The 27,312-nt window shown below is 38.0% G+C and overlaps 1 protein-coding gene across 4 annotated transcripts in view; it reads left to right on the forward strand.

Moving 5' to 3' along the window:
* SERAC1 (serine active site containing 1) overlaps positions 1 to 27,312 on the forward strand; it is an 80,676-nt gene that overhangs the window by 16,363 nt on the left and 37,001 nt on the right. The window contains exons 2-4 of one of the 4 annotated variants that reach the window (XM_036871948.1): positions 20,536 to 20,634; positions 23,156 to 23,192; positions 25,776 to 25,912. In XM_036871948.1, the coding sequence (XP_036727843.1) occupies positions 20,544 to 20,634; positions 23,156 to 23,192; positions 25,776 to 25,912 (265 nt within the window). In that variant the 5' untranslated portion in view covers positions 20,536 to 20,543. The remainder of the gene's footprint in view (positions 1 to 20,535; positions 20,635 to 23,155; positions 23,193 to 25,775; positions 25,913 to 27,312) is intronic. The other 3 variants (XM_036871947.1, XM_036871950.1, XM_036871949.1) reach the window with 3 other exon arrangements.

Genomic DNA, 27,312 nt, shown 5'->3' on the forward strand with positions numbered 1-27,312 from the left:
TTTTGCCTCAGTTATTCTGCTATTGATTTCTTCTAGTGTATTTTTCATTTCAATTACTGTATTGTTCATCTCTGTTCTTAAATTCTTCTAGGTGTTTTTTCTTTAATTCTTCTAGGTCTTTGTTAAACATTTTTTGCATCTTCTTGATCTTTGCCTCCATTCTTTTTCCGAGGTCCTGGATCATCTACAGTATCATTATTCTGAATTCTTTTTCTGGAAGGTTGCTTATCTCTACTTCATCTAGTTGTTTTTCTGGGGTTTTATCTTGTTCCTTCATTTGGTATAAAGTCCTTTGCCTTTTCATTTTGTCTATCTTTCTGTCAATGTGGTTTTCCTTCCAGAGGCTGCAGAATTGTAGTTCTTCCTGCTTCTGCTGTTTGCCATCTGTTGGATGAGGCTATCTAAGAGGCTTGTGCCAGTTTCCTGATGGGAGCGACTGGTGGTGGTTAGAGCTGGTTGTTGCTCTGGTGGGCAGAGCTCAGTAAAACTTTAATCTGCTTGTCGGCTGATGGGTGGGGCTGGGTTCCCTCCCTGTTTGTTGTTTGGCCTGAGGCGACCCAGCACTGGAGCCTACCCAGCTCTTTGATGTGGTTAATGGCAGACTTTGGGAGGGCTCATGCCAAGGACAACTTCCCAGAACTTCTGCTGCTAGTTTCCTTGTCCCCACAGTGAGCCACAGCCACCCCCTGCCTCTGCAGGAGACCCTCCAGCACTAGCAGGTAGGTCTGGTTCAGTCTCTTATGGGGTCACTGCTCCTTCCCCCTGGGTCCCAATGCACGCACTACTTTGTGTGTGCCCTCCAAGAGTGGAGTCTGTTTCCCCAGTCCTGTTGAAGTCCTGCAGTCAAATCCCGCTAGCCTTCAAAGTCTGATTCTCTAGGAATTCCTCCTCCTGTTGCCAGACCCCCAGGTTGGGAAGCCTGACATGGGGCTCAGAACCTTCATTTCAGTGGGTGGACTTCTGTGGTATAAGTGTTCTCCAGTTTTTGAGTCACCCACCCAGCAGTTTTGGGATTTGATTTTATTGTGGTTGCACCCCTCCTACCATCTCACTGTGGCTTCTCCTTTGTCTGTGGATGTGCGGTATCTTTTTTGTTGCGTTCCAGTGTCTTCCTGTCCATGATTGTTCAGCGGTTAGTTGTGATTCGGTGCTCTCGCAAGAGGGAGTGGGCACACGTCCTTCTACTCTGCCAACTTGTACCAGTCTCAATGATTCAAAATTTTATAGAGGATACTGCACTTATAGTTATAAAATATTGGCTATAATCCCTGTGCTGCACTGTATATACTTGTAGCTTATTTATTTTATATGTGGTAGTTTGTACCTCTTAATTCCCTACCCCTATCTTGTCTCTCCATATTCCCTCTACCCACTGGTAACCACTGGTTTATTCTCTATATCTGTAAGTCTCTTTTTTGTTATATTCACTAGTTTGTTTTATTTTTTAGATTCTACATACAAGTGATAACATGCAGTATTTGTCTTTTTGTGTCTGATTTATTTCACTAAGCGTAATACCCTCCAGGTCCATCCATTTTGTTGCAAATGGCAAAATTTCATTCTTTCTTAAGGCTGAATATTATTCCATTATATATATATACCACATCTTCTTTATCCATTCATCTGTTGATGGACACTTAGGTTGCTTCCATATCTTGGCTATTGTAAACAATGCTGCTGTGAACATTGGGGTGCATGTATCTTTTTGAATTAGCATTTTAGTTTTATTTGGATATATACCCAGGAGTGTAATTGATGGATCGTATGCTAGTTCTGTTTTTAGGTTTTTAAAAAAATATTTATTTATTTGATTGCCCCAGGTCTTAGTTGCAGCAGGCAGGCTCCTTAGTTGCTGCTTACCGGCTCCTTAGGTGCGGCCTGTGTGCTCCTTAGTTGTGGCAGGTGGGCTTCTTAGTTGTGGCGTGCATGTGGGATCTAGTCCCCTGACCAGGGATCGAACCTGGCCCCTCTGTATTGGGAGCACAGAGTCTTAACCACTGCACCACCAGGGAAGCCCCTATTTTAGTTTTTGAGCAACCTCCTGACTGTTTCGACAGTAGCTGCACCAATCTACATTCTCATCAACAGTGTATGAGGATTCCCTTTTCTCTACTTCCTTGCCAGCACTTATTGTTTGTGTTTTTTTTTATGATAGCCATTCTGACAGGTGTGAGGTGCCATCTCATTGTGGTTTTTATTTACATTTGTCTCATAATTAGCGATGTTGAGAATTTTTTTACATGCCTGTTGGCCATCTGTGTATCTCCTATGGAAGAAACATCTATTCATGTCTTCTGCATTCTTTAATTGGGTGTTTTAAAATGTTGAGCTGTATGAGCTGTGTATATATTTTGGATATTAACCCCCTATAGGTCATATTATTTGCAAATATTTTCTTCCATTCGGTAGGTTGTCTTTTCATTTTGTTGATGTTTTCCTTTGCTGTGTGAAAGCTTTTATATTTAATCAGGTCCCAATTGTTTGTTTTTGCTTTTGTTTCCTTTGCCTTAGGGGACAGATTAAAAAAAAATATTGCTACAATTTATGTCAAAGAGTATTCCGTCAGTGTTTTCTTCTACGGGTTTTATGGTTTCAAGTCTTCCATTTAGGTCTTTAATCCATTTTGGGTTTATTTTGTATATGATGTTAGAAAATGTTCTAATTTCATTCTTTTACATGTAGTTGTCCAGTTTTCCCAATGCCAATTATTGAAGAGACTGTCTTTTCCCCATTGTATATATTCTTGCCTCTTTTGCCATAGATTAATTGACCATAAGTGTGTGGGTTTATTTCTGGGCTCTCTATTCTGTTCCGTTGATCTATATGTCTCTTTTGTGCCAGTACCATACTGCTTTGATTACTGTAGCTTTGTAGTATAGTCTGAAGTCAGGGATGTGATTCCTCCATCTCTGTTTTTCTTTCTCAAGATTGTTTTGGCTATTTGGGGTCTTTTGTTTCCATACAATTTTTAAATTATTTGATCTAGTTCTGTGAAAAATGCCATTGGGATTTTGATAGGGATTTGATTGAATTTGTAGATTGCCTTGGGTGGTATGGTCATTTTAACAATATTAATTTTTCCAATCCATGAATATGGTATATCTTTCCATCTGTTTGTGTCATCTTATGTTTCTTTCATTAGTGTCTTGTAGTTTTCCGAGTACAGGTCTTTTACCTCCTAGGTTTATTCCTAGGTTTTAAATTCTTTTTGATGCTATTGTGAATGGGATTGTTTCCTTAATATCTCTTTCTGACAGTTCATTGTTAGTGGATAGAAATGCAACAGATTTCTGTATATTAGGTTTGTATCCTGCAGCTTTATTGAATTCATTAATGAGCTCTAGTAGGCATCTTAGGAATTTATATGTCTGAAGTGTCATGTTATCTGTAAACAGTGACAGTTTTACTTCTTCCCTTTAGTTTCGGTTCCCTTTATTTATTTTTCTTATCTGTTTTCTGTGGCTAGGACTTCCAAAACTATGTTGAATAAAAGTGGAGAGAGCAGGCATCCTTGTCTTGTTCCTGGTCTTAGAGGAAATGCTTTCAGCTTTTCACCATTGGTGTGATGTTAGATATGGACTTGTCATATATGGCCTTTATTATGTTGAGGTATGTTCCCTCTATACCCACTTTCTGGAGAGTTTTTTTTTTTTAATCATAAATAGATGTTGAATTTTGTCAGAAGCTTTTTCTGCATCTATTGAGATGATCATATCGTTTTTATTTTTCAGTTTGTTAATGTGATGTATCACATTGATTGATTTGTGGGTATTGAAAAATCCTTGCCTCCCTGGGATAAATGCCACTTGATCATGGTGTATGATCCTTTTAATGTACTGTTGGATTCGGTTTCCTAATATTTTGTTGAGAATTTTTGCATCTATGTTCATTGGTGATACTGGTCTGTAACATTATTGTTTTGTGATATCTTTGTTTGGTTTTGGTATTAGGGTGATGCTGGCCTTGTAGCATGAGTTGGGAAACATTCCTTCCTCTGCAGTTTTTTGCAGTAGTTTGAAAGAGTAGGTGTTAACTCTTCTCTAAATGTTTGGTAGAATTCACCTGTGAAGCTATCTGGTCCTGGACTTTAGTTCATTAAGAGTTTTTTTTTTAAATTACTGATTCAGTTTCATTACTGATAATTGGTCTGTCCATATTTTCTATTTCTTCCTGGTTCAATCTTGGGAGATTGTACATTACTAGGAATTTGTCTGTTTCTTCTAGGTTGTCCACTTTATTGACATATAGTTGTTCATAGTAGTCTCTTATGATCCTTTGTATTTCTGCAGTGTCAGTTGTAGCATCTGACTTCTGTTTTTATTGAGTTGGACCCTCTTTTTTTCTTGATGAGTCAAGCTGAAGGTTTACTGATTTTGTTTAGCTTTTCTAAGAACCAGCTCTTAGTTTCATTGACTTTTTCTATTGTTTTCTTAGTCTGTATTTCATTTTAAATCTGCTGTGATCTTTATGATTTCTTTCCTTCTACTAATTTTGGGTTTTGTTTGTTCTTCTTTTTCTAGTTCCTTTAAGTGTAGGGTTAGGTTGTTTATTTGATTTCTTTCTTGTTTCCTGTGGTAATCTTTTATTGCTATAAACTTCCCTCTTAGGATTGCTTTTTCTGCATCTCATGGATTTTGGATCATTGGATTTTTGTTTTCATTGGTCTCCAGGTATTTTTCTGGTTTCCTCTTTGATTCCTTCAGTGATCCATTGGTTGTTTAGTAGCATACTGTTTAGCCTCCACACATTTGTGGAGGTTTTATGCAGTTTTTTTTCTTGTAGTTGATTGTTTTTTCTTTTAATAAATTTATTTAGTTATTTATTTTTGGCTGTGTTGGGTCTTTGTTGCTGCATACGGGATTTTTCTAGCTGTGGCGAGCGGGGGCTACTTTTCATTGAGGTGCGTGGGCTTTTTCTAATTGTGGCGAGCAGGGGCTGCTCTTCGTTGAGGTGAACGGGCTTCTGATTCCAGTGGCTTCTCTTGTTGTGGAGCATGGGCTCTAGGCGCGCGGGCTTCAGTAGTTGTAGCTTGTGTGGACTCTAGAGTGCAGGCTCGGTAGTTGTGGCGCACGGGCTTAGTTACTCTGTGGCATGTGGGATGTTCCCGGACCAGGGCTTAAACCCGTGTTCCCTGCATTGGCAGGCATATTCTTAACCACTGCACCACCAGGGAAGTCCCTTGTAGTTGATTTCTAGTCTCATAGAGTTGTGGTCAGAAAAGATGCTTGATCTTTTTAAAAATTCACTGAAGCTTGTTTTCTGGCCTGGCATGTGATCTATCCTGGTGAATGTTCCATGTATACTTGAAAAGAATGTGCATTCTTCTGCTTTTGGATGGAATGTTTTATATATGTATATATAGTCCATCTAGTGTAATGTGTCATTTAAGGCCAGTATTTCCTTATTGATTTTCTGTCTGGATGATCTCTTTATTGATGGAAGTAGGATGTTGAAGTCCCCTACTATTATTGTGTTACTGTTGATTTCTCCCTTTATGTCTGTTAATATTTGCTTTATGTATGTAAGTGCTCCTATGTTGGGTGCATATATATTTATAATTGTTAAATGTTCTTGGATTGATTCCCTTATTCATTATGTAATGTCCTTCTTTGTCTCCTGTAACAGTCTTTGTTTTAAAGTCTATTTTGTTTCATATAAATATTGTTACCCTGGCTTTCTTTTCTTTCCATTTGCATGGAATACCTTTTTCTATCCCCTCACTTTCAGTCTTTGCATGTCTTTAGATATGCCATGTGTCTCCTGTAGGCAACATATATACAGGTCTTGTTTTTGAATCCACTCATCCACTCTGTGTCTTTTGATTGGACCACTTAGTTCATTTACATTTCAAGTAATTATTGATACGTATGTCTTTATTGCCGTTTTGGTAATTGTTTTTAGCTTGTTTTTTGTAGTTGTTTTTTGTTCCTTTCTTATTCTCTTCTTGTTATTTGATGACTGTCTTTAGTGTGTTGCTTGGATTCCTTTCTCTTTTTTTGTGTGTGTATCACAGATTTTTGGTTTGTTGTTATCATGTGGTTTATGTATAACAATCTATATATAATGTGTGATTGTTTCAAGTTGCTGATCTCTTCATTTCAAGAGATGTGCCTATGATTAAGCGCAGGGCTCGAACCCGTGTCCCCTGCATTGGCAGGCAGATTCTTAACCACTGCGCCACCAGGGAAGTTCAGGGAAGGGGTTTTAAAGGCAAGGTGAGGGAGGGGGCCCTGGGGAATGTGATCAGCTTGTGCACAATTTTCTGTTTGGTAGGTGGTGAGGTGACCAGCTGAGGCCCCAGGGCTTAATCATAGGCCCCTGTGCCTATGATTACTGTTTTTGACATCATATTTTACATCCAATTGTTTTGTGTATCCCTTAACTGCTTATTGTGGATATAGATGATTTTACTACTTTTGTTTTTTAACCTTCCTATAGCTTTGTGTGTGGATGATCTGCTACCTTTACTGTATATTTGTCTGTACCAAGGAGCTTTTTCCTTTTGTACTTTTAATGTTTCTAGTTGTGGCATTTTCTTTGTCGCTTAGAGAAGTCACTTTAACATTTTTTGTAAAGCTGGTTTATATTTTCTGGTTATTATATTATATTATATTTCTCCTGCCTCTGTGGGAGATTCTCCAAGATCAGCAGGTAGGTCTTACCCAGGCTCCCTTCAAATTACTGCTTCTGCCCTGGGTACCAGAGGGCGTGAGACTTTGTATGTGCTGTTTAAGTGTGTGTTACTGTACCAAACTTGGGTCCACTTGCCTCACATACAGCAAACCTAGTCTGCTGACCCAGGTTGTGGTGAAGGAAAGTACAACATTTATTGCAAGGTACCAAGAAAGTAGTACAGGCGACTAATGGTCAGAAGACCCTAACTCTGTGCTGGCTTTCAGGGAAGGTTTTTTGGTTTTTTTTTTTTTTAAATTAATTAATTAATTAATTAATTTTTGGCTGTGTTGGGTCTTTGTTGCTGAGCATGGGCTTTCTCTAGTTGCGGCGAGCGGGGGCTACTCTTCATTGTAATGTGTGGACTTCTCATTGCAGTGGCTTCTCTTATTGTGGAGTGCAGGTTCTAGGCGTGTGGGCTTCAGTAGTTGTGGCACGTGGGCCCAGTAGTTGTGGTGCACAGGCTTAGTTGCTCCATGGCATGTGGGATCTTCCTGCACCAGGGCTCGAACCCGTGTCCCCTGCATTGGCAGGCAGATTCTTAACCACTGCGCTATGAGGGAAGTCCAGGGAAGGGGTTTTAAAGGCAAGGTGAAGGAGGTGGCCCTGGGGAATGTGATCAGCTTGTGCACAATTTTCTGTTTGGTAGGTGGTGAGGTGACCAGGTGATGCCCCAGGGCTTAACATTAAAATTTCTTTTTCTTAGCTTGCTATATCCTTCTCTTACAATAACACTTCTGTAAGAAAAATGAGAGAATGACTGTCAGAAAGAGAGCAGCCTTCTCTTTAATAAAAATTTCCCACGGACTGGGAAAGAAGAAAACCAACTGATGATTCCTGAACAATGTTTGCATAGTCTCTTGTTAGTTGCACTATTCTCTTTCCTCCCTTGTCTACCATTATCTGTACTCAGTGGAATTCTTTAGCACTCTTTTGCAAGACCTGCTGGACTAGTTCAGATTTTTCCTCCAATCTGTCCTCAGGCCAGCTGTCCTCAACTTACACAGTAGAGTGGGGGCTCGAGGGGTTAGTTTCAGTTCCAGTACATATAGTCATCTACCTCAGTGTTATCATACATTTATTTTTTTACATTACAGTTTCCTGACTGTACCATAATTGCACCAAATTCCTGTGTCATTCATACTGAAGGCGTTATTGTTCCAATACCCATCAGATATAACGACTGTCTCATTACTGACTCTTTCTCAGCAGAACTTTCCTTTTCCCATATACCATATGTTATCTTGTATGGGGGTCTTTCTTGTAGGCCAAGTCAGAGTGGTCTCTGAGTCCCACTGGGTTTGAGGGCAGAACCAAATGTTGCTTTTCAAAGTGCAGCTCAACATGGAGACTGGCGTCCAAATGTGGGGCACAGCTTCTTTATTCACCAGGGCCCAGTGGCTTCCCATAGGCAGTATGTTCTGTCTCTGGAAAATGTTCCTGCCCCCTTTGCCTACCAGTTGTACTACCTGATATAGCCCCTTTTTATTAATCCAGGGACCTGAGGCCGTCAAGGTGCAGTGGTGTAACTCACAGTTACTGCTCAAAATATCCCATAGCCCAGGGTGGGGCCATAGGTTTCCCAAAGCTTGGCTTTCTGGCTTTCTGCACCCCAGTATAGTGGGCCATTGCTTACATGCCACTTTGGCTTCCAGTTGGATCAGCATGCTCAAAAAGCTTTGCTGGGTGTTTACATAGGCCTGTTCCCAGAGGTGGTACTTGGCATTTTTACCATTATTTTCTAGGTCTAAATGAGAGTGTGAAAGAAATGGGTACTTCAGTTCCAGAGTAGTGTAATTATAGTGAAAGAGTAAAGTAACTTTATCTTGAGAAGGAGTCACAGCTAGCCTCCAGGATCAAACAAAGGCAGGGTTTTGGTACACAGATAATATGACTTTCCTCCAGCAACAGAAAAATTACAGTCCTTACCTTAATGTAAGGAGCCATCCCCTTTGTTTCTTACTGTTTCTTCTAAAGAGGACTTTAAGATCTGTTAATGGCTTTCAGCAGCAGTTTTCTCCTTTATTGTGGTGATGGGCAAGAGGGATCACCCCTTCACTTGGGAATGGATCCAAAGCTTAACATCTTCAAGTTTAACAGAAGAGTTAGTTACTAGCAAAACCTGATAAGGCCCTATCCACTGGGGTTGTGGTTGGTTTTCTGGGAGTACTTCTTTCCAGGTTTTTCAAAGCTCCCTGTTCCCCAGGTTTTATCTGATAGAGGGGGAAATCTGTAGGGTACTTAATCCTGTTATTGGCAAATCTATGAATAGCATTCAAAACTAATTCCAGTGTTTGTACATAACCTTATAGTATCTAATTCTTTTACTTCTGATCGGAAATTTGGGGCTTCCCTGGTGGCGCAGTGGTTGAGAATCTGCCTGCCAATGCAGGGGACACGGGTTCGAGCCCTGGTCTGGGAAGATCGCACATGCCGCAGAGCAACTAGGCCTGGGAGCCACAACTACTGAGCCTGCGCATCTGGAGCCTGTGCTCCGCAACAAGAGAGGCCGCAATAGTGAGAGGCTTGCGCACCGCGATGAAGACTGGCCCCCGCTCGCCGCAACTAGAGAAAGCCCTCGCACAGAAACGAAGACCCAACACAGCCAAAAATAAATAAATAATAAATAAATAAATTTAAAACTATTAAAAAAAAAAAAAGACTCACCATTTAAAAAAAAAAGAAATTTGTCTGCCTAGCAACTCAGAATAGAGGAATGGTCTCTCGTACAATATCTCATAAGGACTCAATTGGAGTCTGCTTCTAGGGGCCACCCTGATTCTAAACAGTGCAAATGACAATATTTTGTCCCATGTTAAATCAGTTTTTTGACAGATTTTGTCTATAGTCCTTTCAAAGTATAATTCCTCTTCTCCATTTTCCCAGTTGACTGGGATCTCCAGGATGCATGTAAATTGCATTTTATTCCAGGTTGCTCTGAAACCCCTTGTGTACTACTGGCAACAAAAGCTCATCTGTTGTCACTCTGAATTGAGCTGGGGAGTCCAATCCTGGGAATTATTTCTTTAAGTAAGGACTTCACTCCCCCAGAAGCCCTTTCTCTCTGACACAGGAGTGCTTTCACTCGGCCTGTCAAAGTGTCTACCATTACCAGTAGATAACGAAAGTTTCCTTTAGTCTTGGGCATAACCATGAAATCTACCTGCCAGTCTTTCCCTGGGCTGCCCCCCTCACCACCCCCTCCTCCTGAATTCCATATGAGGGGGAGGAGGCCTATTTCTGGTGTTATTTTTAACACAAGTCGAGTACTTCTGTATAACCCTTTGAACAGTCCTGGACATAATAGGTCCTTGAATAAAATCTTGTATCCATTATAGGGTGGCATCCCTCCCATAGTGGTTGTTCTGATGGAAAGAGCTAAGCACTTCTTCCATTAAGCTTTCAGGAATCAAAACCTTTACTTGGTTATTAACCGGCCGCATTCCAGGTTCCAAATGGGTAGGGTTGAATCCCTTTTTAACAACACAGTTAACAAGCTTCATATAATGGATATACTAAATTTTGCCCATAACGAAGAGTAAGTTTATGTGATACGTTTATAAATACTGATTGCAACTATGTAACAAAGCAAGTCTCCATAATTCCAAAGAATCTATGTCATATAGCACAATAAAAAGATAATCTTTAGAAATTTTGTATGTTTAGAGACTAAAAACAAACTAATCCATGGATTAGAGAAAATCACAGTGGAAATATCAGGACTTGTGAAATTGAAGTAAAGCAAAACTTAGAGTGGAATTTATGCTCTTAAATGCATTTATGAAACAGCAGGAAATGCTCATAATATGTTAAGTATTACTGAAGAAGTTGCAAAAAGGACAGAGTGAATCCAAAGAAAGAAAGAAGAAAATAGTGAAGAGCAGAAATAGAAAACAAAACAAAATAAAATAGAGATGCTCAGCAAAAGCAGTAGATGATAAAAATTAATAAATGATTTTTTTCTATTAATAAGCTTTTAGAAGACTGCTCAAAATTAAAAAAGAAGAGGCACAAATAATGCTAGGAACAAAAAAGATAGGCAATTTTGGGATAGAAAGATCATAGGAATAGCATGAACAGCTTTATGCTAATGATTTTGAAAACTTAAATGCCCATTTTCTTGAAAAATAGATATTATCAAGACTAATTCAAGAAAAAAAATCTAAACTAGTAATTTTAAAAATAAGTGACTCTGGGACTTCCCTGGTAGCACAGTGGTTAAGAATCTGCCTGCTAATGCAGGGGACACGGGTTCGAACCCTGGTCCGGCAAGATCCCGCATGCTGCAGAGCAACTAAACCCGTGCACCACAGCTACTGAGCCTGCGTTCTGGAGCCATGAGCCACAACTACTGAGCCCACGCACCTAGAGTCCGTACTCCGCAACAAGAGAAGCCACCACAGTGAGAAGCCCACGCACCACAAGGAAGAGTAGAACCCACTCGCCGCAACTAGAGAAAGCCCGCACACAGCAACGAAGACCCAATGCAGCCATAAACAAACAAATAAATAAATAAATAAAATAAAAATAAAAGTAAAAATAAGTGACTCTAAAAAAGAGGCACATTAGCAACCAAATGCAATATGTGGACCTTGTTTAGATCCTAATTCTAACAGACCAATAGTGCGAAACAAAAGTTTATGAAATAATTGAAACATTCGTTGGATATTTGATGATACTAAGGAATTTGTTTCAAGGGGGACATAATGATGGTTAATTTTTTTTTAACTATCAGTAACATTCTACAGTATTTACAGGTTATATATTACATGACATTATGGATTTACTTCAAAATAATTGAGCGTTATGGTGGTGGAAAGTGCATGTGGGTTACAGTATAGATTTCACTGTTCAGTACCATAGCCACTAGCCATGTGGGTATTTAAATTAAAATTAATTAAAATTTAAAAGACTGAAATTTCAGTTCCTCAGTCACATTAGCATATTTTCACACTAGTGGTGCAGATATAGGAAATGTCTATTATGCAGAAGTTCTATTGGATAGAGCAGGTATAGATGAAACAAGATTGACCATGTGTTGATAATTTTTGAAGCTGAGTGATGGGGCTGAGTTTATTATTCTGTCTCTATTTGTATACATTTGAAATTTTCCATGAAAGGAAGAAACAAAGACAAACCATGCATGACCTTTGTGGAGAAAATTACAAAAGATCTAAAAGAAGAATTGAAGATACACTTTTCATGAATGGAAGCACTCCACATGATACCAGTTCCCCCCAAATTAATCTGTAAATTCAATTCAGATCCAATAAAAAACCCAGTAGCGAGGGCAAACAGCAGAAGCAAGAAGAACTACAATCCTGCAGCCTGTGGAACAAAAAACACATTCACAGAAAGATAGACAAGATGAAAAGGCAGAGGGCTATGTACCAGATGAAGGAACAAGATGAAACCCCAGAAAAACAACTAAATGAAGTGGAGATAGGCAACCTTCCAGGAAAAGAATTCAGAATAATGATAGTGAAGATGATCCAGGACCTCGGAAAAAGAATGAAGGGAAATATTGAGAAGATGCAAGAAATGTTTAACAGAGACCTAGAAGAATTAAAAAACAAACAGAGATGAACAATACAATAACCGAAATGAAAACTACACTAGATGGAATCAATAGCAGAATAACTGAGGCAGAAGAATGGATAAGTGACCTGGAAGACAGAATGGTGGAATTCACTGCCACGGAACAGAATAAAGAAAAAACAATGAAAAGAAATGAAGACAGCCTAAGAGACCTCTGGGACAACATTAAATGCAACAACATTCGTATTATAGGGGTTGCAGAAGGAGAAGAGAGAAAGGACCCGAGAAAATAATTGAAGAGATTATAGTTGAAAAATTCCCTAACATGGGAAAGGAAATAGCCACCCAAGTCCAGGAAGCGCAGAGAGTCCCATACAGGATAAACCCAAAGAGAAACACGCCGAGACACATAGTAATCAAATTGGCAAAAATTAAAGACAAAGAAAAATTACTGAAAGCAGCAAGGGAAAACCAACAAATAACGTACAAGGGAACTCCCATAAGGTTAACAGCTGATTTCTCAGCAGAAACTCTACAAACCAGAAGGGAGTGGCATGACATATTTAAAGTGATGAAAGGGAAGAACCTACAACCAAGATTACTCTACCCAGCAAGGATATCATTCAGATTTGATGGAGAAATCAAAAGCTTTACAGACAAGCAAAAGCTAAGAGAATTCAGCACCACCAAACCAGCTCTACAACAAATGCTAAAGGAACTTCTCTAGGCAGGAAACACAAGAGAAGAAAAGGACCTACAAAAACAAACCCATAACAATGAAGAAAATGGTAATAGGAACATACATATCGATAATTACCTTAAACGTGAGTGGATTAAATGCTCCAACCAAAAGACACAGGCTCGCTGAATGGATACACAAACAAGACCCTATATATGCTGTCAACAAGAGACCCACTTCAGACCTAGGGACACATACAGACTGAAAGTGAGGGGATGGAAAAAGATATTCCTTGCAAATGGAGATCAAAAGAAAGCTGGAGTAGCAATACACATATCAGATAAAATAGACTTTAAAGTAAAGAATGTTACAAGAGGCAAGGAAGGACACTACATAATGATCAAGGGATCAATCCATGAAGAAGATACAACAATTATAAATATATATGCACCCAACAGGAGCACCTCAATTCATAAGGCAACTGCTAAGAGCTATAAAAGAGGAAATCGACAGTAACACAATAATAGTGGGGGACTTTAACACCTCACTTACACCAATGGACAGATCATCCAAACAGAAAATTAATAGGGAAACACAAGCTTTATATGACATAATAGACGAGATAGATTTAGTTGATATTCATAGGACATTCCATCCCAAAACAGCAGATTACACTTTCTTCTCAAGTGCACATGGAACATTCTCCAGGATAGATCACATCTTGGGTCACAAATCAAGCCTCATTGAATTTAAGAAAATTGAAATCATATCAAGCATCTTTTCTGACCACAGTGCTATGAGATTAGAAATCAATTACAGGGAAAAAAATGTAAAAAACACAAACACATGGAGGCTAAACAATACGTTACTAAATAACCAAGAGATCACTGAAGAAATCAAAAAGGAAATCAAAAAATACCTAGAGACAAATGACAATGAAAACACGATGATCCAAAACCTATGGGATGCAACAAAAGCAGTTGTAAGAGGGAAGTTTATAGCAATACAAGCCTACCTCAAGAAACAAGTAAAATCTCAAATAAACAATCTAATCTTTCACCTAAAGGAACTAGAGAAAAAAGAACAATCAAAACCCGAAGTTAGCAGAAGGAAAGAAATCATAAAAATCAGAGCAGAAATAAATGAAATAGAAGCAAAGAAAACAATACCAAAAATCAATAAAACTAAAGGCTTGTTCTTTGAGAAGATAAGCAAAGTTGATAAACCATTACCCAGACTCATCAAAAAAAATAGGGAGAGGACTCAAATCAATAAATTAGAAATGAAAAAGGAGAAGTTACAACAGACACCACAGAAATACAAAGCATCCTAAGAGACGACGACAAGCAACTCTATGCCAATAAAATGGACAAACTGGAAGAAATGGACAAATTCTTAGAAAGGTATAACCTTCCAAGACTGAAGCAGGAAGAAATAGAAAATATGAACAGACCAATCACAAGTAATGAAATTGAAACTGTGATTAAAAATCTTCCAACAAACAAAAGTCCAGGACCAGTTGGCTTCACAGGTGAATTCTGTCAAACATTTAGAGAAGAGTTAACACCCATCCTTCTCAAACTCTTCCAAAAATTGCAGAGGAAGGAACACTCCCAAACTCATTCTATGAGGCCACCATCACCCTGATACCAAAAACAGACAAAGATACTACAAAAACAGAAAATTACAGACCAATATCACTGATGAATATGGATGCAAAAATCCTCAACAAAATACTAGCAAACAGAATCCAACAACACATTAAAAGGATCAGACACCATGATCAAGTGGGACTTATCCCAGGGATGCAAGGATTCTTCAGTATATGCAAATCAATCAATGTGATACACCATATTAACAAATTGAAGAATAAAAACCATATGATCATCTCAATAGATGCAGAAAAAGCTTTTGACAAAATTCAACACCTATTTATGATAAAAACTCTCCAGAAAGTGGGCATAGAGGGAACCTACCTCAACATAATAAAGGCCATATATGACAAACCCACAGCAAACATCATTCTCAATGGTGAAAAACTGAAAGCATTTCCTCTCAGATCAGGAACGAGACAAGGATGTCCACTCTCACCACTATTATTCAACGTAGTTTTGGAAGTCCTAGCCACAGCAGTCAGAGAAGAAAAAGAAATTAAAGGAATACAAATTGGAAAAGAAGAAGTAAAGCTGTCACTCTTTGCAGATGACATGATACTACACATAGAGAATCCTAAAGATGCCACCAGAAAACTACTAGAGCTAATCAGTGAATTTCGTAAAGTTGCGGGATACAAAATTAATGCACAGAAATCTCTTGTATTCCTATACACTGATGATGGAAAATCTGAAAGAGAAATTAAGGAAACACTTCTATTTACCATTGCAACAAAAAGAATAAACCTACCTAGAGAGACAAAAGACTTGTACGCAGAGAACTATAAGACACTGATGAAAGAAATTAAAGATGATACAAACAGATGGAGAGGTATTCCATGTTCTTGGATTGGAAGAATCAATACTGTGAAAATGACTATACTACCCACAGCAATCTAGAGATTCAATGCAATCCCTATCAAATTACCAATGGCATTTTTTCCAGAACTAGAACAAAAAATCTTAAAATTTGTATGGAGACACAAAAGACCCCGAATAGCCAAAGCAGTCTTGAGGGAAAAAAACGGAGCTGGAGGAATCAGACTCCCTGACTTCAGACTATACTACAAAGCTACAGTAATCAAGACAATATGGTACTGGCACAAAAACAGAAATATAGATCAATGGAACAGGATAGAAAGCCCAGAAGTGAACCCACACACCTATGGTCAACTAATCTATGACAAAGAAGGCAAGGATATACAATGGAGAAAAGACAGTCTCTTCAATAAGTGGTGCTGGGAAAACTGGACAGCTACATGTAAAAGATTGAAATTAGAACTCTCCCTAACACCATACACAAAAATACACTCAAAATGGATTAAAGACCTAAATGTTAAGACCAGACACTATAAAATTCTTAGAGGAAAACATAGGAAGAACACTCTTTGACATAAATCACAGGTGGATCTTTCTTGATCCACCTCCTAGAGTAATGGAAATAAAAACAAAAATAAACAAATGGGACCTAATGAAACTTAAAAGCTTTTGCAAAGCAAAGGAAACTACAAACAAGACGAAAAGAGAACCCTCAGAATGGGAGAAAATATTTGCAAATGAATCAATGGACAAAGGATTAATCTCCAAAATATATAAACAACTCATGCAGCTCAATATTAAAAAAAACAAACAACCCAATCAGAAAATGGGCAGAAGATGTAAATAGACTTTTCTCCAAAGAAGACATACAGATGGCCAAGAAGCAGATGAAAAGCTGCTCAACATCAGTAATTATTAGAGAAATGCAAATCAAAACTTCAGTGAGGTATCACCTCACACCAGTTAGAATGGCCATCATCAGAAAATCTACACACAATAAATGCTGGAGACAGTGTGGAGAAAAGGGAACCCTCTTGCACTGTTGGTGGGACTGTAAATGGATACAGCCACTATGGAGAACAGTATGGAGGTTCCTTAAAAAACTAAAAATAGAATTACCATATGACCCAGCAATCCCACTACTGGGCATATACCCTGAGAAAACCATAATTCAAAAAGACACATGTACCCTGATGTTCATTGCAGCACTATTTACAATAACCAGGTCATGGAAGCAACCTAAATGCCCATCGACAGACGAATGGGTAAAGAAGATGTGGTACATATATACAGTGGAATAGTACTCAACCATAAAAAGGAACGAAATTGGGTCATTTGTAGAGTCGTGGATGAATCTAGAGACTGTCATACAGAGTGAAGTAAGTCAGAAAGAGAAAAACAACTATCGTACATTAATGCATATATGTAGAACCTAGAAAAATGGTACAGATGAACCGGTTTGCAGGGCAGAAATTGAGACACAGTTGCAGAGAACAAACGTATGGACACCAAGGGGCAAAGCAGCGGGGGTGGTGGTGGTGGTGGTGTGATGAATTGGGAGATTGGGATTGACATATATACACTAATATGTATAAAATGGATAAGTAATGAGAACCTGCTGTATAAAAAAATAAGTAAAATAAAATTTAAAAATTTAAAAAAGCAAAAAATGTAAAAGATTGCCCCAAAAAAAAAATCGCCAATAGCTAAGGTAATCCTGAAAAGAATGGGGGCAGGGGTACTCACTCTAGAACCTATCAAGGCTTATTTTAAAGGTATAAGAATTAAGAAAGGCGTTATATTATTGATGCAGGGTTAGACAAATGTGTTAGCGGAACAAAATTCTCCAGAAATGGACCCTAGGTAGATTAGACCTTGGTGTAGGGAAAAGTCATTTCTGATCAATGGGGAAACTGGTTTAGTAATAAATGGTCTTGGTATATTTGATTTCTAGAGTATGATGATTTGACTTTAGACATCCTGGGTTTTAGGTGTTTGTGGTGCTTCCAGGTGCAAATGTGCATTAGGCAGTTGAATATATGTGCTTAGCAGAGAGACTTGAATTAGTTATAGAGACTTGGGAATCAAAAGCTTACAGGTAAAGCTTTGTGATGAAAACACTGAAATTACTTAGCACGAGAATATAACATGAGGAAAAAAGAAGAGCACAGGTGGAACCCACTGAAACACTAATATTTAAGGGCTGGGTGGAGGCAGCAGAGACAACTGTAAACTCAGTAAGAGCAGGGAGTTGTGTTGCTTTATTCACATCTCAGGTTTCCATCCCTGACAGGTGGTAGGTGCTCAATAACTGAATAACTGTTTGTTGAATGAGTAATGGGATGGAACAGCCAGTAATAGGGGAATCAAACTAGAAAACCAGGTGTCATAGTAGCTAGAGGAGACAAGGAGGGAGTAGTCAAATGCTTTAGACAAAGACAGTAAGATGGTGACTGAAAAGTGGATTTAGCAGCAAAGATGTCACTGGTGACCTTGGGGAGGGCTGTTTCAGGGCTGGAGGAAGACACACTGGGGAAAGAATCTTAGGAAAGGGAGGTGAGAGAAGTGGCAGTAGCTGGAGGGCACTTGGGTAGACCGAGTGTTTACTTTTTTTTTTCCAATTGTTTGTTTTTGTGTTTTGATGGGAGAAATTGGACATCCAGTATTTAGTGGGGAGGAGTAGAAAGGGCTGATAGAGAGGAGGGAGTGTGTGAAGATTAAGAAGAGAAAGATAGATAATGAGTCAAGGTCCACATGGAAGGGGAAAAAATGATATGTAGAACATAGATGGTACATTTCCCTTCGAGAAAGGGATGAGACCTTTTCCTCAGAAATAGGAAAGAACAGTGCAGATAAAAATCCATTTGGAATCTGGAAAAGGCGATGCAGATAAAGATATGAAAGTCGGCCAGGGTAGATTTCCTGTGATATTAGAAAGGTTAGGCTTGAGGGTGCCTTACTTGCATGGGCCCCTGTGAGTGCTAGGAGTTACTAGGAGTTGTAATGTCTTAGGGAGGGAGGAACACCAGAGTGTAATCCTGGAGTATTTCTATGTAAGCATTACTGACAAATTAGCTAATGAAATCCCAGAAGAAAGGTATCAAAATTTCTAAGACTCTAGTAATTTATTGTGATATCTTTCCTCATTCTAAATCACTTTCATTTTAGTACCTAATTTGATATTTGTGGTTTTGTGGGTTTTTTTTTTAAAGGAACCTCCCCTTCCCCCACTATTTGAATAAATGTTGATTCCTTCAATACCTGGATCAGTCCCTGCTTGTAGGTATGGGGGCAGAAGTTGAGGGAGTTCAGAGTCTTAATTTTCTGAGTGAAATAAGAGACAAGATCATTTGAAAAGGATGCAGGTAGGGTAGGACGCTTGGCAGAGTATGTGGATGTTTAGAGCAGTCATCATGGGGATGAGAAGAGAACTGATTAGGGACAGCAAAAGTCATTCTGAGAGCAGGCTCGCAATTTGCCTTTTGTCCCCCTGCCCCCAATTTTGGCTGTCCAAGTGTAAGAACAGAGAAAACACATGTTTCAGGTTGGGGCTGCAGGATAGTAGAAGGAGGAGGGCTCTGGTATGTTGAGGAAGCAGGTAGAGAGAGAGAGGTTGAAGTGATGCACCCCAGAGTCGAGGCTGGGTGGGGAAGGAAGTACAACCATGGGACGGATGCTCACCCCCAGAAAGCAAGGATGGATGGTTTGTTGAGGCTGGAGAGCAGTGAACTGGAGATAGTCAAGACGCTGAGAGAGTTGAAAGAGAGTTAGAGTTAGTTTATTCTGGAAAAAGCTGAAAGAGCCAGTGATGTCATTTGAGGAAATCTAGAGGGAAATAAGATGAGGAAGTGTATTTCCACTGTACTCATTCATATCCAGGACTTGGTGGGAGGGGAACCTGCTGGCGGGTGGTTTGTTTAAGTTAATACCGTGAAGGTTTTTAGGCCAGAGAAGTAATGGTAAACAGTATTCGTATAATGTTTTATAGTTGACCACTTTCATAGTAGGTGTCGGGATTGAAGGAAGCAGTAGATTTTTGCTCTGCATTTTTGTTTTAGTCAAAAGTTTTCATGTAGTAAGTAAAATGAAAATCTATACATAAACTCTTAGTTTACATTGCATTCTGCCTTGGTTTTATAAGCATCTACTTTGTTGCTGTCTTTGTATTATTTTTACCATTATCCTGTATCTCATAGAGAAGTAGCAGCAACCCTTTAAACAGAGAGAAAATAAGATACAATGACCTTTAAAACAGTGACCTTTACAAGTTTATCTGTTGCCTAAACTAGTTTGCTTAGTCATCAATTGAGGTACTAGAATTACAAGAAAAAATGTTTAAGCTTTTTATTTTGTGTTATTGCTAACAGATTTTCTTACACATGTACACCAAGCAGTTTTCCCCTTAATCCCTGTAAAGCTGCCAGAAGTTTTTAATGTATTAAACCAAAGACCATTTCTCACATGAGTTCCTCAAGGCATCTTCTTTCTTTTCTCTTATTGCAAAAGAAAAAAGAAGAAAGAAACGTCTCATCCAAAGACAATCTACGATTCTAGAATACTGAGTTGTTCTAGAAACCATCGCATCATATTTAGACCATCTTTACTCAGTTGATGAAATAGTTGAGCAAAAGGATAGTGATTAAATAGTTGGGCAACATCTCCTTTGACAGGATGCCAACAAGTAACGATTAAATTTCAAAGATTTTAAACAATGTTGGGTACCATCTTGAAGGCGTTGGAGAAAAGCTAAACACTTCTATGGGTCCTAAGTATATCTTCCATTCAGAGCTGCTTTTCATTTCTGTAGGGACTTCAGTCACTAAAGATAAATATATCTATCTATATGCATATATATATTTTTAGAAGGCATTAAAATTTTTTTGATTCCTATATTGATATTCTGATTAATAATCTCTTTTCCTTTTTCCTACTAATCATTGTTCACAGTTGGACACAGTTTGAAGAATAATCATCGAGGTACTAGCAAAATACTATTCTAATAAGTCTGCTTTAAAATTTTAAGGGAGAAATTTTTTTCTTTAATTGAAAACTTTTTTTCCAGGTCTTGAAAAATCTAACTCTGTGGGCAGTCTACTGTGATTATGACATGTTCTTATAGTTAAGAGAAATGTTTTTAATTACATGCTAAATTAAATGTGTTATAATTGTTCTAAGCACACAGAATGTCCCTGGCTGCTTATTGCATCATCTGTTGCAGAAGAATGGGAACCTCAACTCCTCCGCCAAAAAGCACCACACACTGGAGAGATGTCAGTGAGTACAGTTTAAACAACAATATCTTCTTGTAGAAACAGTGATAGAATTGTGGTTAAGTTTCCAGGGTTGTCCACAAAAACTTATTTAATCCATGATAAATCTCAAAGTTGTTTGTCTTTTCTGTACTAAAGGTTCACCCCAAATTTGTACGCTCAGAGCCATGCATACTCCTTTTTCTTGGGAATCTTCTCCCTGCCCTATGTTTCCGGTCAGATTCATACTCATTCTTTTAAACTCAAGTGTCACTGCATTCTTATTCAGCAGCCATTTATTAAGCTTCATTAAGCTTCTGTAAAACATGGTGCCAGGCACATGTATTAGGTTCTGCGAATTCAGTGGTGAACCAGGAAGATGTTTTGCTTGCCCTACAGGAACTTAGGATCTAGCACTAATCTACTGTCTTTATTTGTAAATCTTTATTTACATTACTTATTACTAATCTTTATTTGTAAAATGAGAATATTGGCCTAGGCCATCTTTCATTCATTCTACTATGTGCCAGGTACTATTACTAGGCCCTGAGGATACAATATTGAATAAGATGAAGTCTCTGTCCTCATGGAGCTTCCTTTTGATCGTTAAGAAAGATCAGTTTTTAGGATAGACCCTTTTCATCTAGAAAATTCTGTGATTTTGTATTTTAAAAATAAAAAGAGGAGTGGGACAGAGAAGGGAGCTTTTCTTCTCTCATCATTTCTAGCAAAACACACTCAAGAGTAGTAAATACACTTTGGGGTACGAGAAAAGACTGTGAGTCTGTATTCTGTTTCCAGGGCTTAGTGAAAAAGAAACATCCTAGTAAGAAGAAACAGATGGCAGCAGTATAAGAGGGAATAAACTGGCTGCTCCCAGGGAAGTCCAGGAAGCCATCTTGGGATGAAAAAGGTCCCAGAGGGGTTGCACAGTCAAGAAGCTCTGTGTGTCACAACTTTCGATCTAACCCCTGCAGATTTTCTGGAACTGTCCTCTTTCCTGTTATGGAACCACTGGGTCCTAGAGTTTGGGAGGAATTTCCATCTCCCTTGGCTGATGCATAGGGAAGTTGATGGAGGAAAGTTCCTTATCCCTCAGTAGGGAGGAGAAATGTGTTCTTGGCAGCATAAGTTGAAGGTCTGAACAAAGGGCTACCTACCTCTATACATCCAACAAATTATAGGTTACATAGATATTCATGGGCTGCCTGCAGTCCCTCACCATCATGGGTAATATATTAGTTAACATTGTGTTCAGTACATATAACAGAAACTAGACTATAATGGCTTAAATTAGTAAGGTTTTCATTTTTCTTACATAACAGGAAGTCAAGATGGAGACAGTTTAGGGCAGGAACCACAGTTTAGCAATTCTCTCGTCTTCCTGCTCTATTATCTTATTGTCCTCATGGTCACAAGTTGTTGCTGAATCCCAGGACATCAAGAAGGCAGAAAGACCAAAAGCCATGTTATGAGGCTTTGTCTTTTTATTTGGGGAGGGATCTCTCCCTATAGACTTCCATCTATATCTATATGTTTATATAGATGTATTACATCTATATATATATGTGTATATATATATTGGCTATGGCTGTGTTGCACAGCCAGCCCTAGCTGCAGAGGAGTCTTTAGGTAGTAATCAGGTATCTTTGAATATCTTTAGGTAGTAAAGAAATTTGAGTATCTTTAGATAGTAATCAGGTTGTGTTAGTAAGAATTAAGGGGCTTATGTTGTATTGAATAGGCAGCTAGCTGTGTCTGCCACTAGCACATTTTTTTTTTAATATTAAAAAAAATGTTTTCCAAGTTCCAAACAAAAAATTTATAAATAAACTTGTAGGATGTAACCTATATTTTTTTTAAAGATTTTTTTGATGTGGACCATTTTTAAAGTCTTTATTGAATTTGTTATAGTATTGCTTCTGTTTTATGTTTTGATTTTTTGGCTGCGAGGCATGTGGGATCTTAACTCCCCGAACAGGGATCAAACCCACACCCCCTGCATTGGAAGGAGAAGTCTTAACCACTGGACCACCAGGGAAGTCCCTAACCTATGTTTTAAATGGGACTACCTATATATGGCACTTAACCACCAATTATAACATAATTTCTTTGGGAAGAATCATTTTGTGTCCCACTTCACAAACATAATCCCTTAATATAGTCTTAGGTAGTGATATGGAAAATTCTTCCCATTCCTTTATTTAAAATTAACTGGTTGTGAACTAAAAAAATTCAGGACAGTTAGCTCCCTGGACATTGCATTCAGTGAAAGCACTTTAGGCCTGGCAGTATCAGTAGTGCAGCAAAACGAGAGTTTCTTACTGATTTAGTGCGGAGGATGGCAGAGTAAGAAGAGGTGGAGGAAGGGGAGAATTAGTATGAAATATAGATTATATTTTGGACTCAGTGCTTATTGGTTCATTTTTTGTATCTGGGAATAGGAAGCCATGTGTTGATAGTAAATGATTATATTAATGGAAAAATATCAATTTTTCCAATTGATATTCATCACATTGACTTTTTTTTTCCCTTTCTTTTTGAAGGAAATATAATAAAGTTTACTGGATCACTTATTTTAGGGTAAGTGTCAACTGTGAAATATTAACTGGCTTTATGATACTACTGTTTGAAATCTCAGTGGAAGTGATTTACAGGTAGCATGGGGCAGTGAAAGGGTATAGATTTTGGAATCTGTAAACATGTGGATTCATCACTGGTTAATCACTGGTTCTACCACTTCAGTGTTGTCTTGATCCAGTTACTCTAACTCCTGAGGAGTGTTTTCTCTTGGATCGAGGTGTACGATGGGGATTCTACCCACCTGGCACTGTTTCTCTGAGGGAAGCACTTGGCATGTACAGAGCAGGCACTCACTAATTAGCTTTCACACACCTAAAATCACATCTTGTGTTAGGTTATAAAGAGGGTGAAGAAGGTAAAAATCAACTATAGTCAGAATTACTTTTGAACACCCTTTAGGTCACCATAAAGCTCTTATGAAAGGAAGTTGAGGTTGACTGAGAAAACCAATAGATTAACACTCTCGTCTCAGGCTGTTTCAGAGGCACCTGCTTAGTGAATGGAGTGACTATCTTCCCCAAAATCGTTATTTTTCATTCTCTTTTCTTTCCTTTTTTTTGGGGGGGGGGTGGCGGGGGATATATATGTAAAGTTTATGTCTAATACTGTTCTAGTGTTTTTGTTAATAATATTCTTTCTCATTAGTATAAATATAAAATCAACTCTTAGATGCTAAAATGATAAAGGAGATATATTTGGCATTTTATCCAAATACGTACATTTCTCCATGACATTGTAAGACAAAACATATTTAGATGATTTTTTCCTTTGACTCATTCCAGGCAAAAGATAAATGTATATTATTTTCTATAATGCAATTTCTTTGTTTATATCACAGTTATATTCAGGAATATAGTGAAAATTAATCACAATTTCTGGTAAAGAATTTTGTTTTTCATGGAAAGCATGATAAAAATACTGAATAGATTTGTTCTTTTTGGCTGCTCAGATAGATTCCCCAGGAGAGGTGATGATTCTTGAGAGCTTTCTCTCTATTCTTCTGGTACTGGCCAGTGTCTGGCCTTTCTGTCTTACTTGCTTTTGCTTTAGCGTGGGAAGCTCAGAAAAAGACTTCATAAAACTGTTGTTTCTAAGTTGTGAATCCAGACAGAGTGCAGCCTTTGTGTCTGGATTTAGTGTAGGTCAATCTGATTAGGGGAAAAATCCTTCATTTTAGGATACACAACATTGTATTTCACTTTTTTTATTTCCAGTTTTCTTTTTTTTTTTTTTTTTTGGCTGCATCATGCAGCTAACAGGATTTTAATTCCCCAAACAGGGTTGAACCCAGGCCCTTGGCAGTGAAAGTGCGGGGTCTTAACCACTGCACGGAATTACACTGCAGTAATACAGGAATTCCCTGTATTTCACTTTTTAAAAAAAATAAATTTATATATTTATTTTTGGCTGCGTTGGGTCTTCTTTGCTGCGCACAGGCTTTCTCTAGTTGCGGCGAACGGGGGCTACTCTTCCTTGCCGTGCGTGGGGCTTCTTATTGCGATGACTTCTCCTGTTGTGGAGCACGGGCTCTAGGCACACGGCCTTCAGTAGCTGTGGCTCGTGGGCTCTAGAGCACAGGCTCAGTAGTTGTGGCACACGGGCTTACTTGCCCCGCAGTATGTGGGATTTTCCCAGACCAGGGTTCGAACCCATGTCCCCTGCATTGGCAGACAGATTCTTAACCACTGCGACACCACTGCATCCCCTGTATTTCACTTTTAATATTTGATTTTAGGTATAACTCTTAGGAGAGGAGAAATTTTCATATGCTGGTAATAAGGAGTACAAATTGGCTAATCTTTAAAAAAAAACCAGTTTTGCATTACCTAGTAAAGTTGAACAATATATATACTTTCAGAAAGTCTGTAATTTTACTTCTAGATATGTATCCTAGAGGAACATATACACATGCATACAGTGTAGATGTATACAATGTGTAACAGTATTATTTGTAATAGACTCAGACTATCGATAGAAATTCCCTAAATTGCCCATCTGTGGTAGAACGGATAAATAAGTTGTAGTATAGCTATACAATGGATGAATCACATACCATATGAAAATATAAATGCATGAACTCCAGATACATGTAACAACATGGATGCATCTCACAAACAGAAGGTGAACTAAAGAATACATACAGTGTGATTCCATTCCTGTGAAGTTCACAGACAGACAAAACTAAGCCCCGTTGTTTAAAGGTTCATGTTTAGGTGGTGAACTATAAAGAACAGCAAGGATATTACTATAATAAGACCCAGAATAATAGTTAGCTATAGAGATGAGAGAGTGGGTTAGAATCAGAGAGGGATGCACTGTGGGCTTCTGGGTACTGTTAATATTTTGGGTTTTTTTGCCTGGGTATGGTATTGCAGCTATATATTATTATTTGTAAGCTGAAATGTGTGTATACATTTATACGTATATATGTATAATGTATGTTATATGCACATTACTGTATATACGTTATATTTCCCAATAAAAAAGAAAGAAAAAGTTCTACAAAAAGCTTAATAAAAAAGAGTGGCTCCTGTGTTATATTTAGATCATATATTTATGATGAATTTTTTGTTTCTTTTTAAGAGGTTCTTTATTTATTACATATGAAGTTCTGGCCTTGAAGAAGTCTTTGACATTAGATACTCAAGTGGTAGAAAGAGAAAAAATGAAGTCATATATATATGTGCACACAGTTTCTTTAGATAAAAGAGAAAATCACGGTAAGTTTATGGTAAAGTAATCCCATTTTCGTGAAAAATGGAAGCTACTTATTGAATTTAAAAATGAGTAGGAATGTAAATTGGTACAAACACTATGGAAAACAGTATTGAGATTCCTTAAAAAATTAAAAATAGAACTACAATAGAACCAGTAATGCCACTCCTGCGTATTTATCCAAAGAAAATTCTAAAAGATTATGCACCCCTCTATTCACTGCAGCATTATTTACAGTAGTTAAGATATGAAAGCAACCTAAGTGCCCATCAGTAGATGAATGGATAAAGAGGATGTGGTACATATATACAATGGAATATTACTCAGCCATAAAAAGGAATGAAACCTTGCCATTTGCAGCCAGAGGATATTATGCTAAGTGAAAACCCAGAGGATATTATGCTAAGTGAAATAAGTCAGAGAAAGACAAATGCTGTATTATTTCACTTATGTGTGAAATCTAAAAATAAAACATGAATAAACATGAATAAACAAAACAGAAACAGAATCGTTTCTACAGAGAACAAACAGGTGGTTGCCAGAGGGGTGGGGGTGAGGGGAGGAGAGAAATAGGTGAGGGTGATTAAGAGGTACAGACTTCTGTTTACAAAATAAATGAGTTATGGGTATGAAGTATGGGGAATGTGGTCCATAATTATGCAATACCTTTGTGTGGTAACATAATAACTGGACTGAGCGTGGTGATCGTTTTGAAATGTATAGAAATATGGAATCACTGTGTTGTATACCAGGAGCTAACACAGTGTTGTAGGTCATTATACTTCAAAAACAAACAAACTCATAGAAACAGAGATCGGGTTTGTGGTTACCAGAGATGGGGCATGTGGGGGAAGGGGAATTGGATGAAGGTGGTCAAAATGTACAAACTTGCAGTTATAAGGTAAATAAGTACCAGGGATGTCATGTATAACATTAATAAATGTAAATGTAAATGTAATTAACACTGCTGTATGTTATATATGAAAGTTGTTAAGAGAGTGAATCCTAAGAAGTTCTCATTACAAGGAAAACATTTTTTTTCTTTTTCTTTGATTTTGTATCCATATGAGATGATAGATGTTCACTAAACTTGTTGTGGTAATCATTTCATGATGTTTGTAAGTCAAATCATTATGCTGTTTACCTTAAAGTTATACAGAGCTGTATGTCAATTGTATTTCAGGAAAACTGGAAGAAAAAAACTATAAAAAATAAAAAATGAGTATTTAAAGCACAATATTAATAAAATAGGTTCAGCTAACTCTACGAATCACCAAACCCTATGAGAACCAAGTTCCTAAAGAACTGAAGATCAAATTTTGGACTTTCATTTTTAGCCCAGATTTGTAGCTCTCCTATAACTAAGTCAGATGAAGACTAGCCAGCTTTTCTAGTCTGAACTTGG

The sequence above is a fragment of the Balaenoptera musculus genome, chromosome 12, assembly GCF_009873245.2.
Source record: "Balaenoptera musculus isolate JJ_BM4_2016_0621 chromosome 12, mBalMus1.pri.v3, whole genome shotgun sequence".
Taxonomy (NCBI): Eukaryota; Metazoa; Chordata; class Mammalia; order Artiodactyla; family Balaenopteridae; genus Balaenoptera; species Balaenoptera musculus.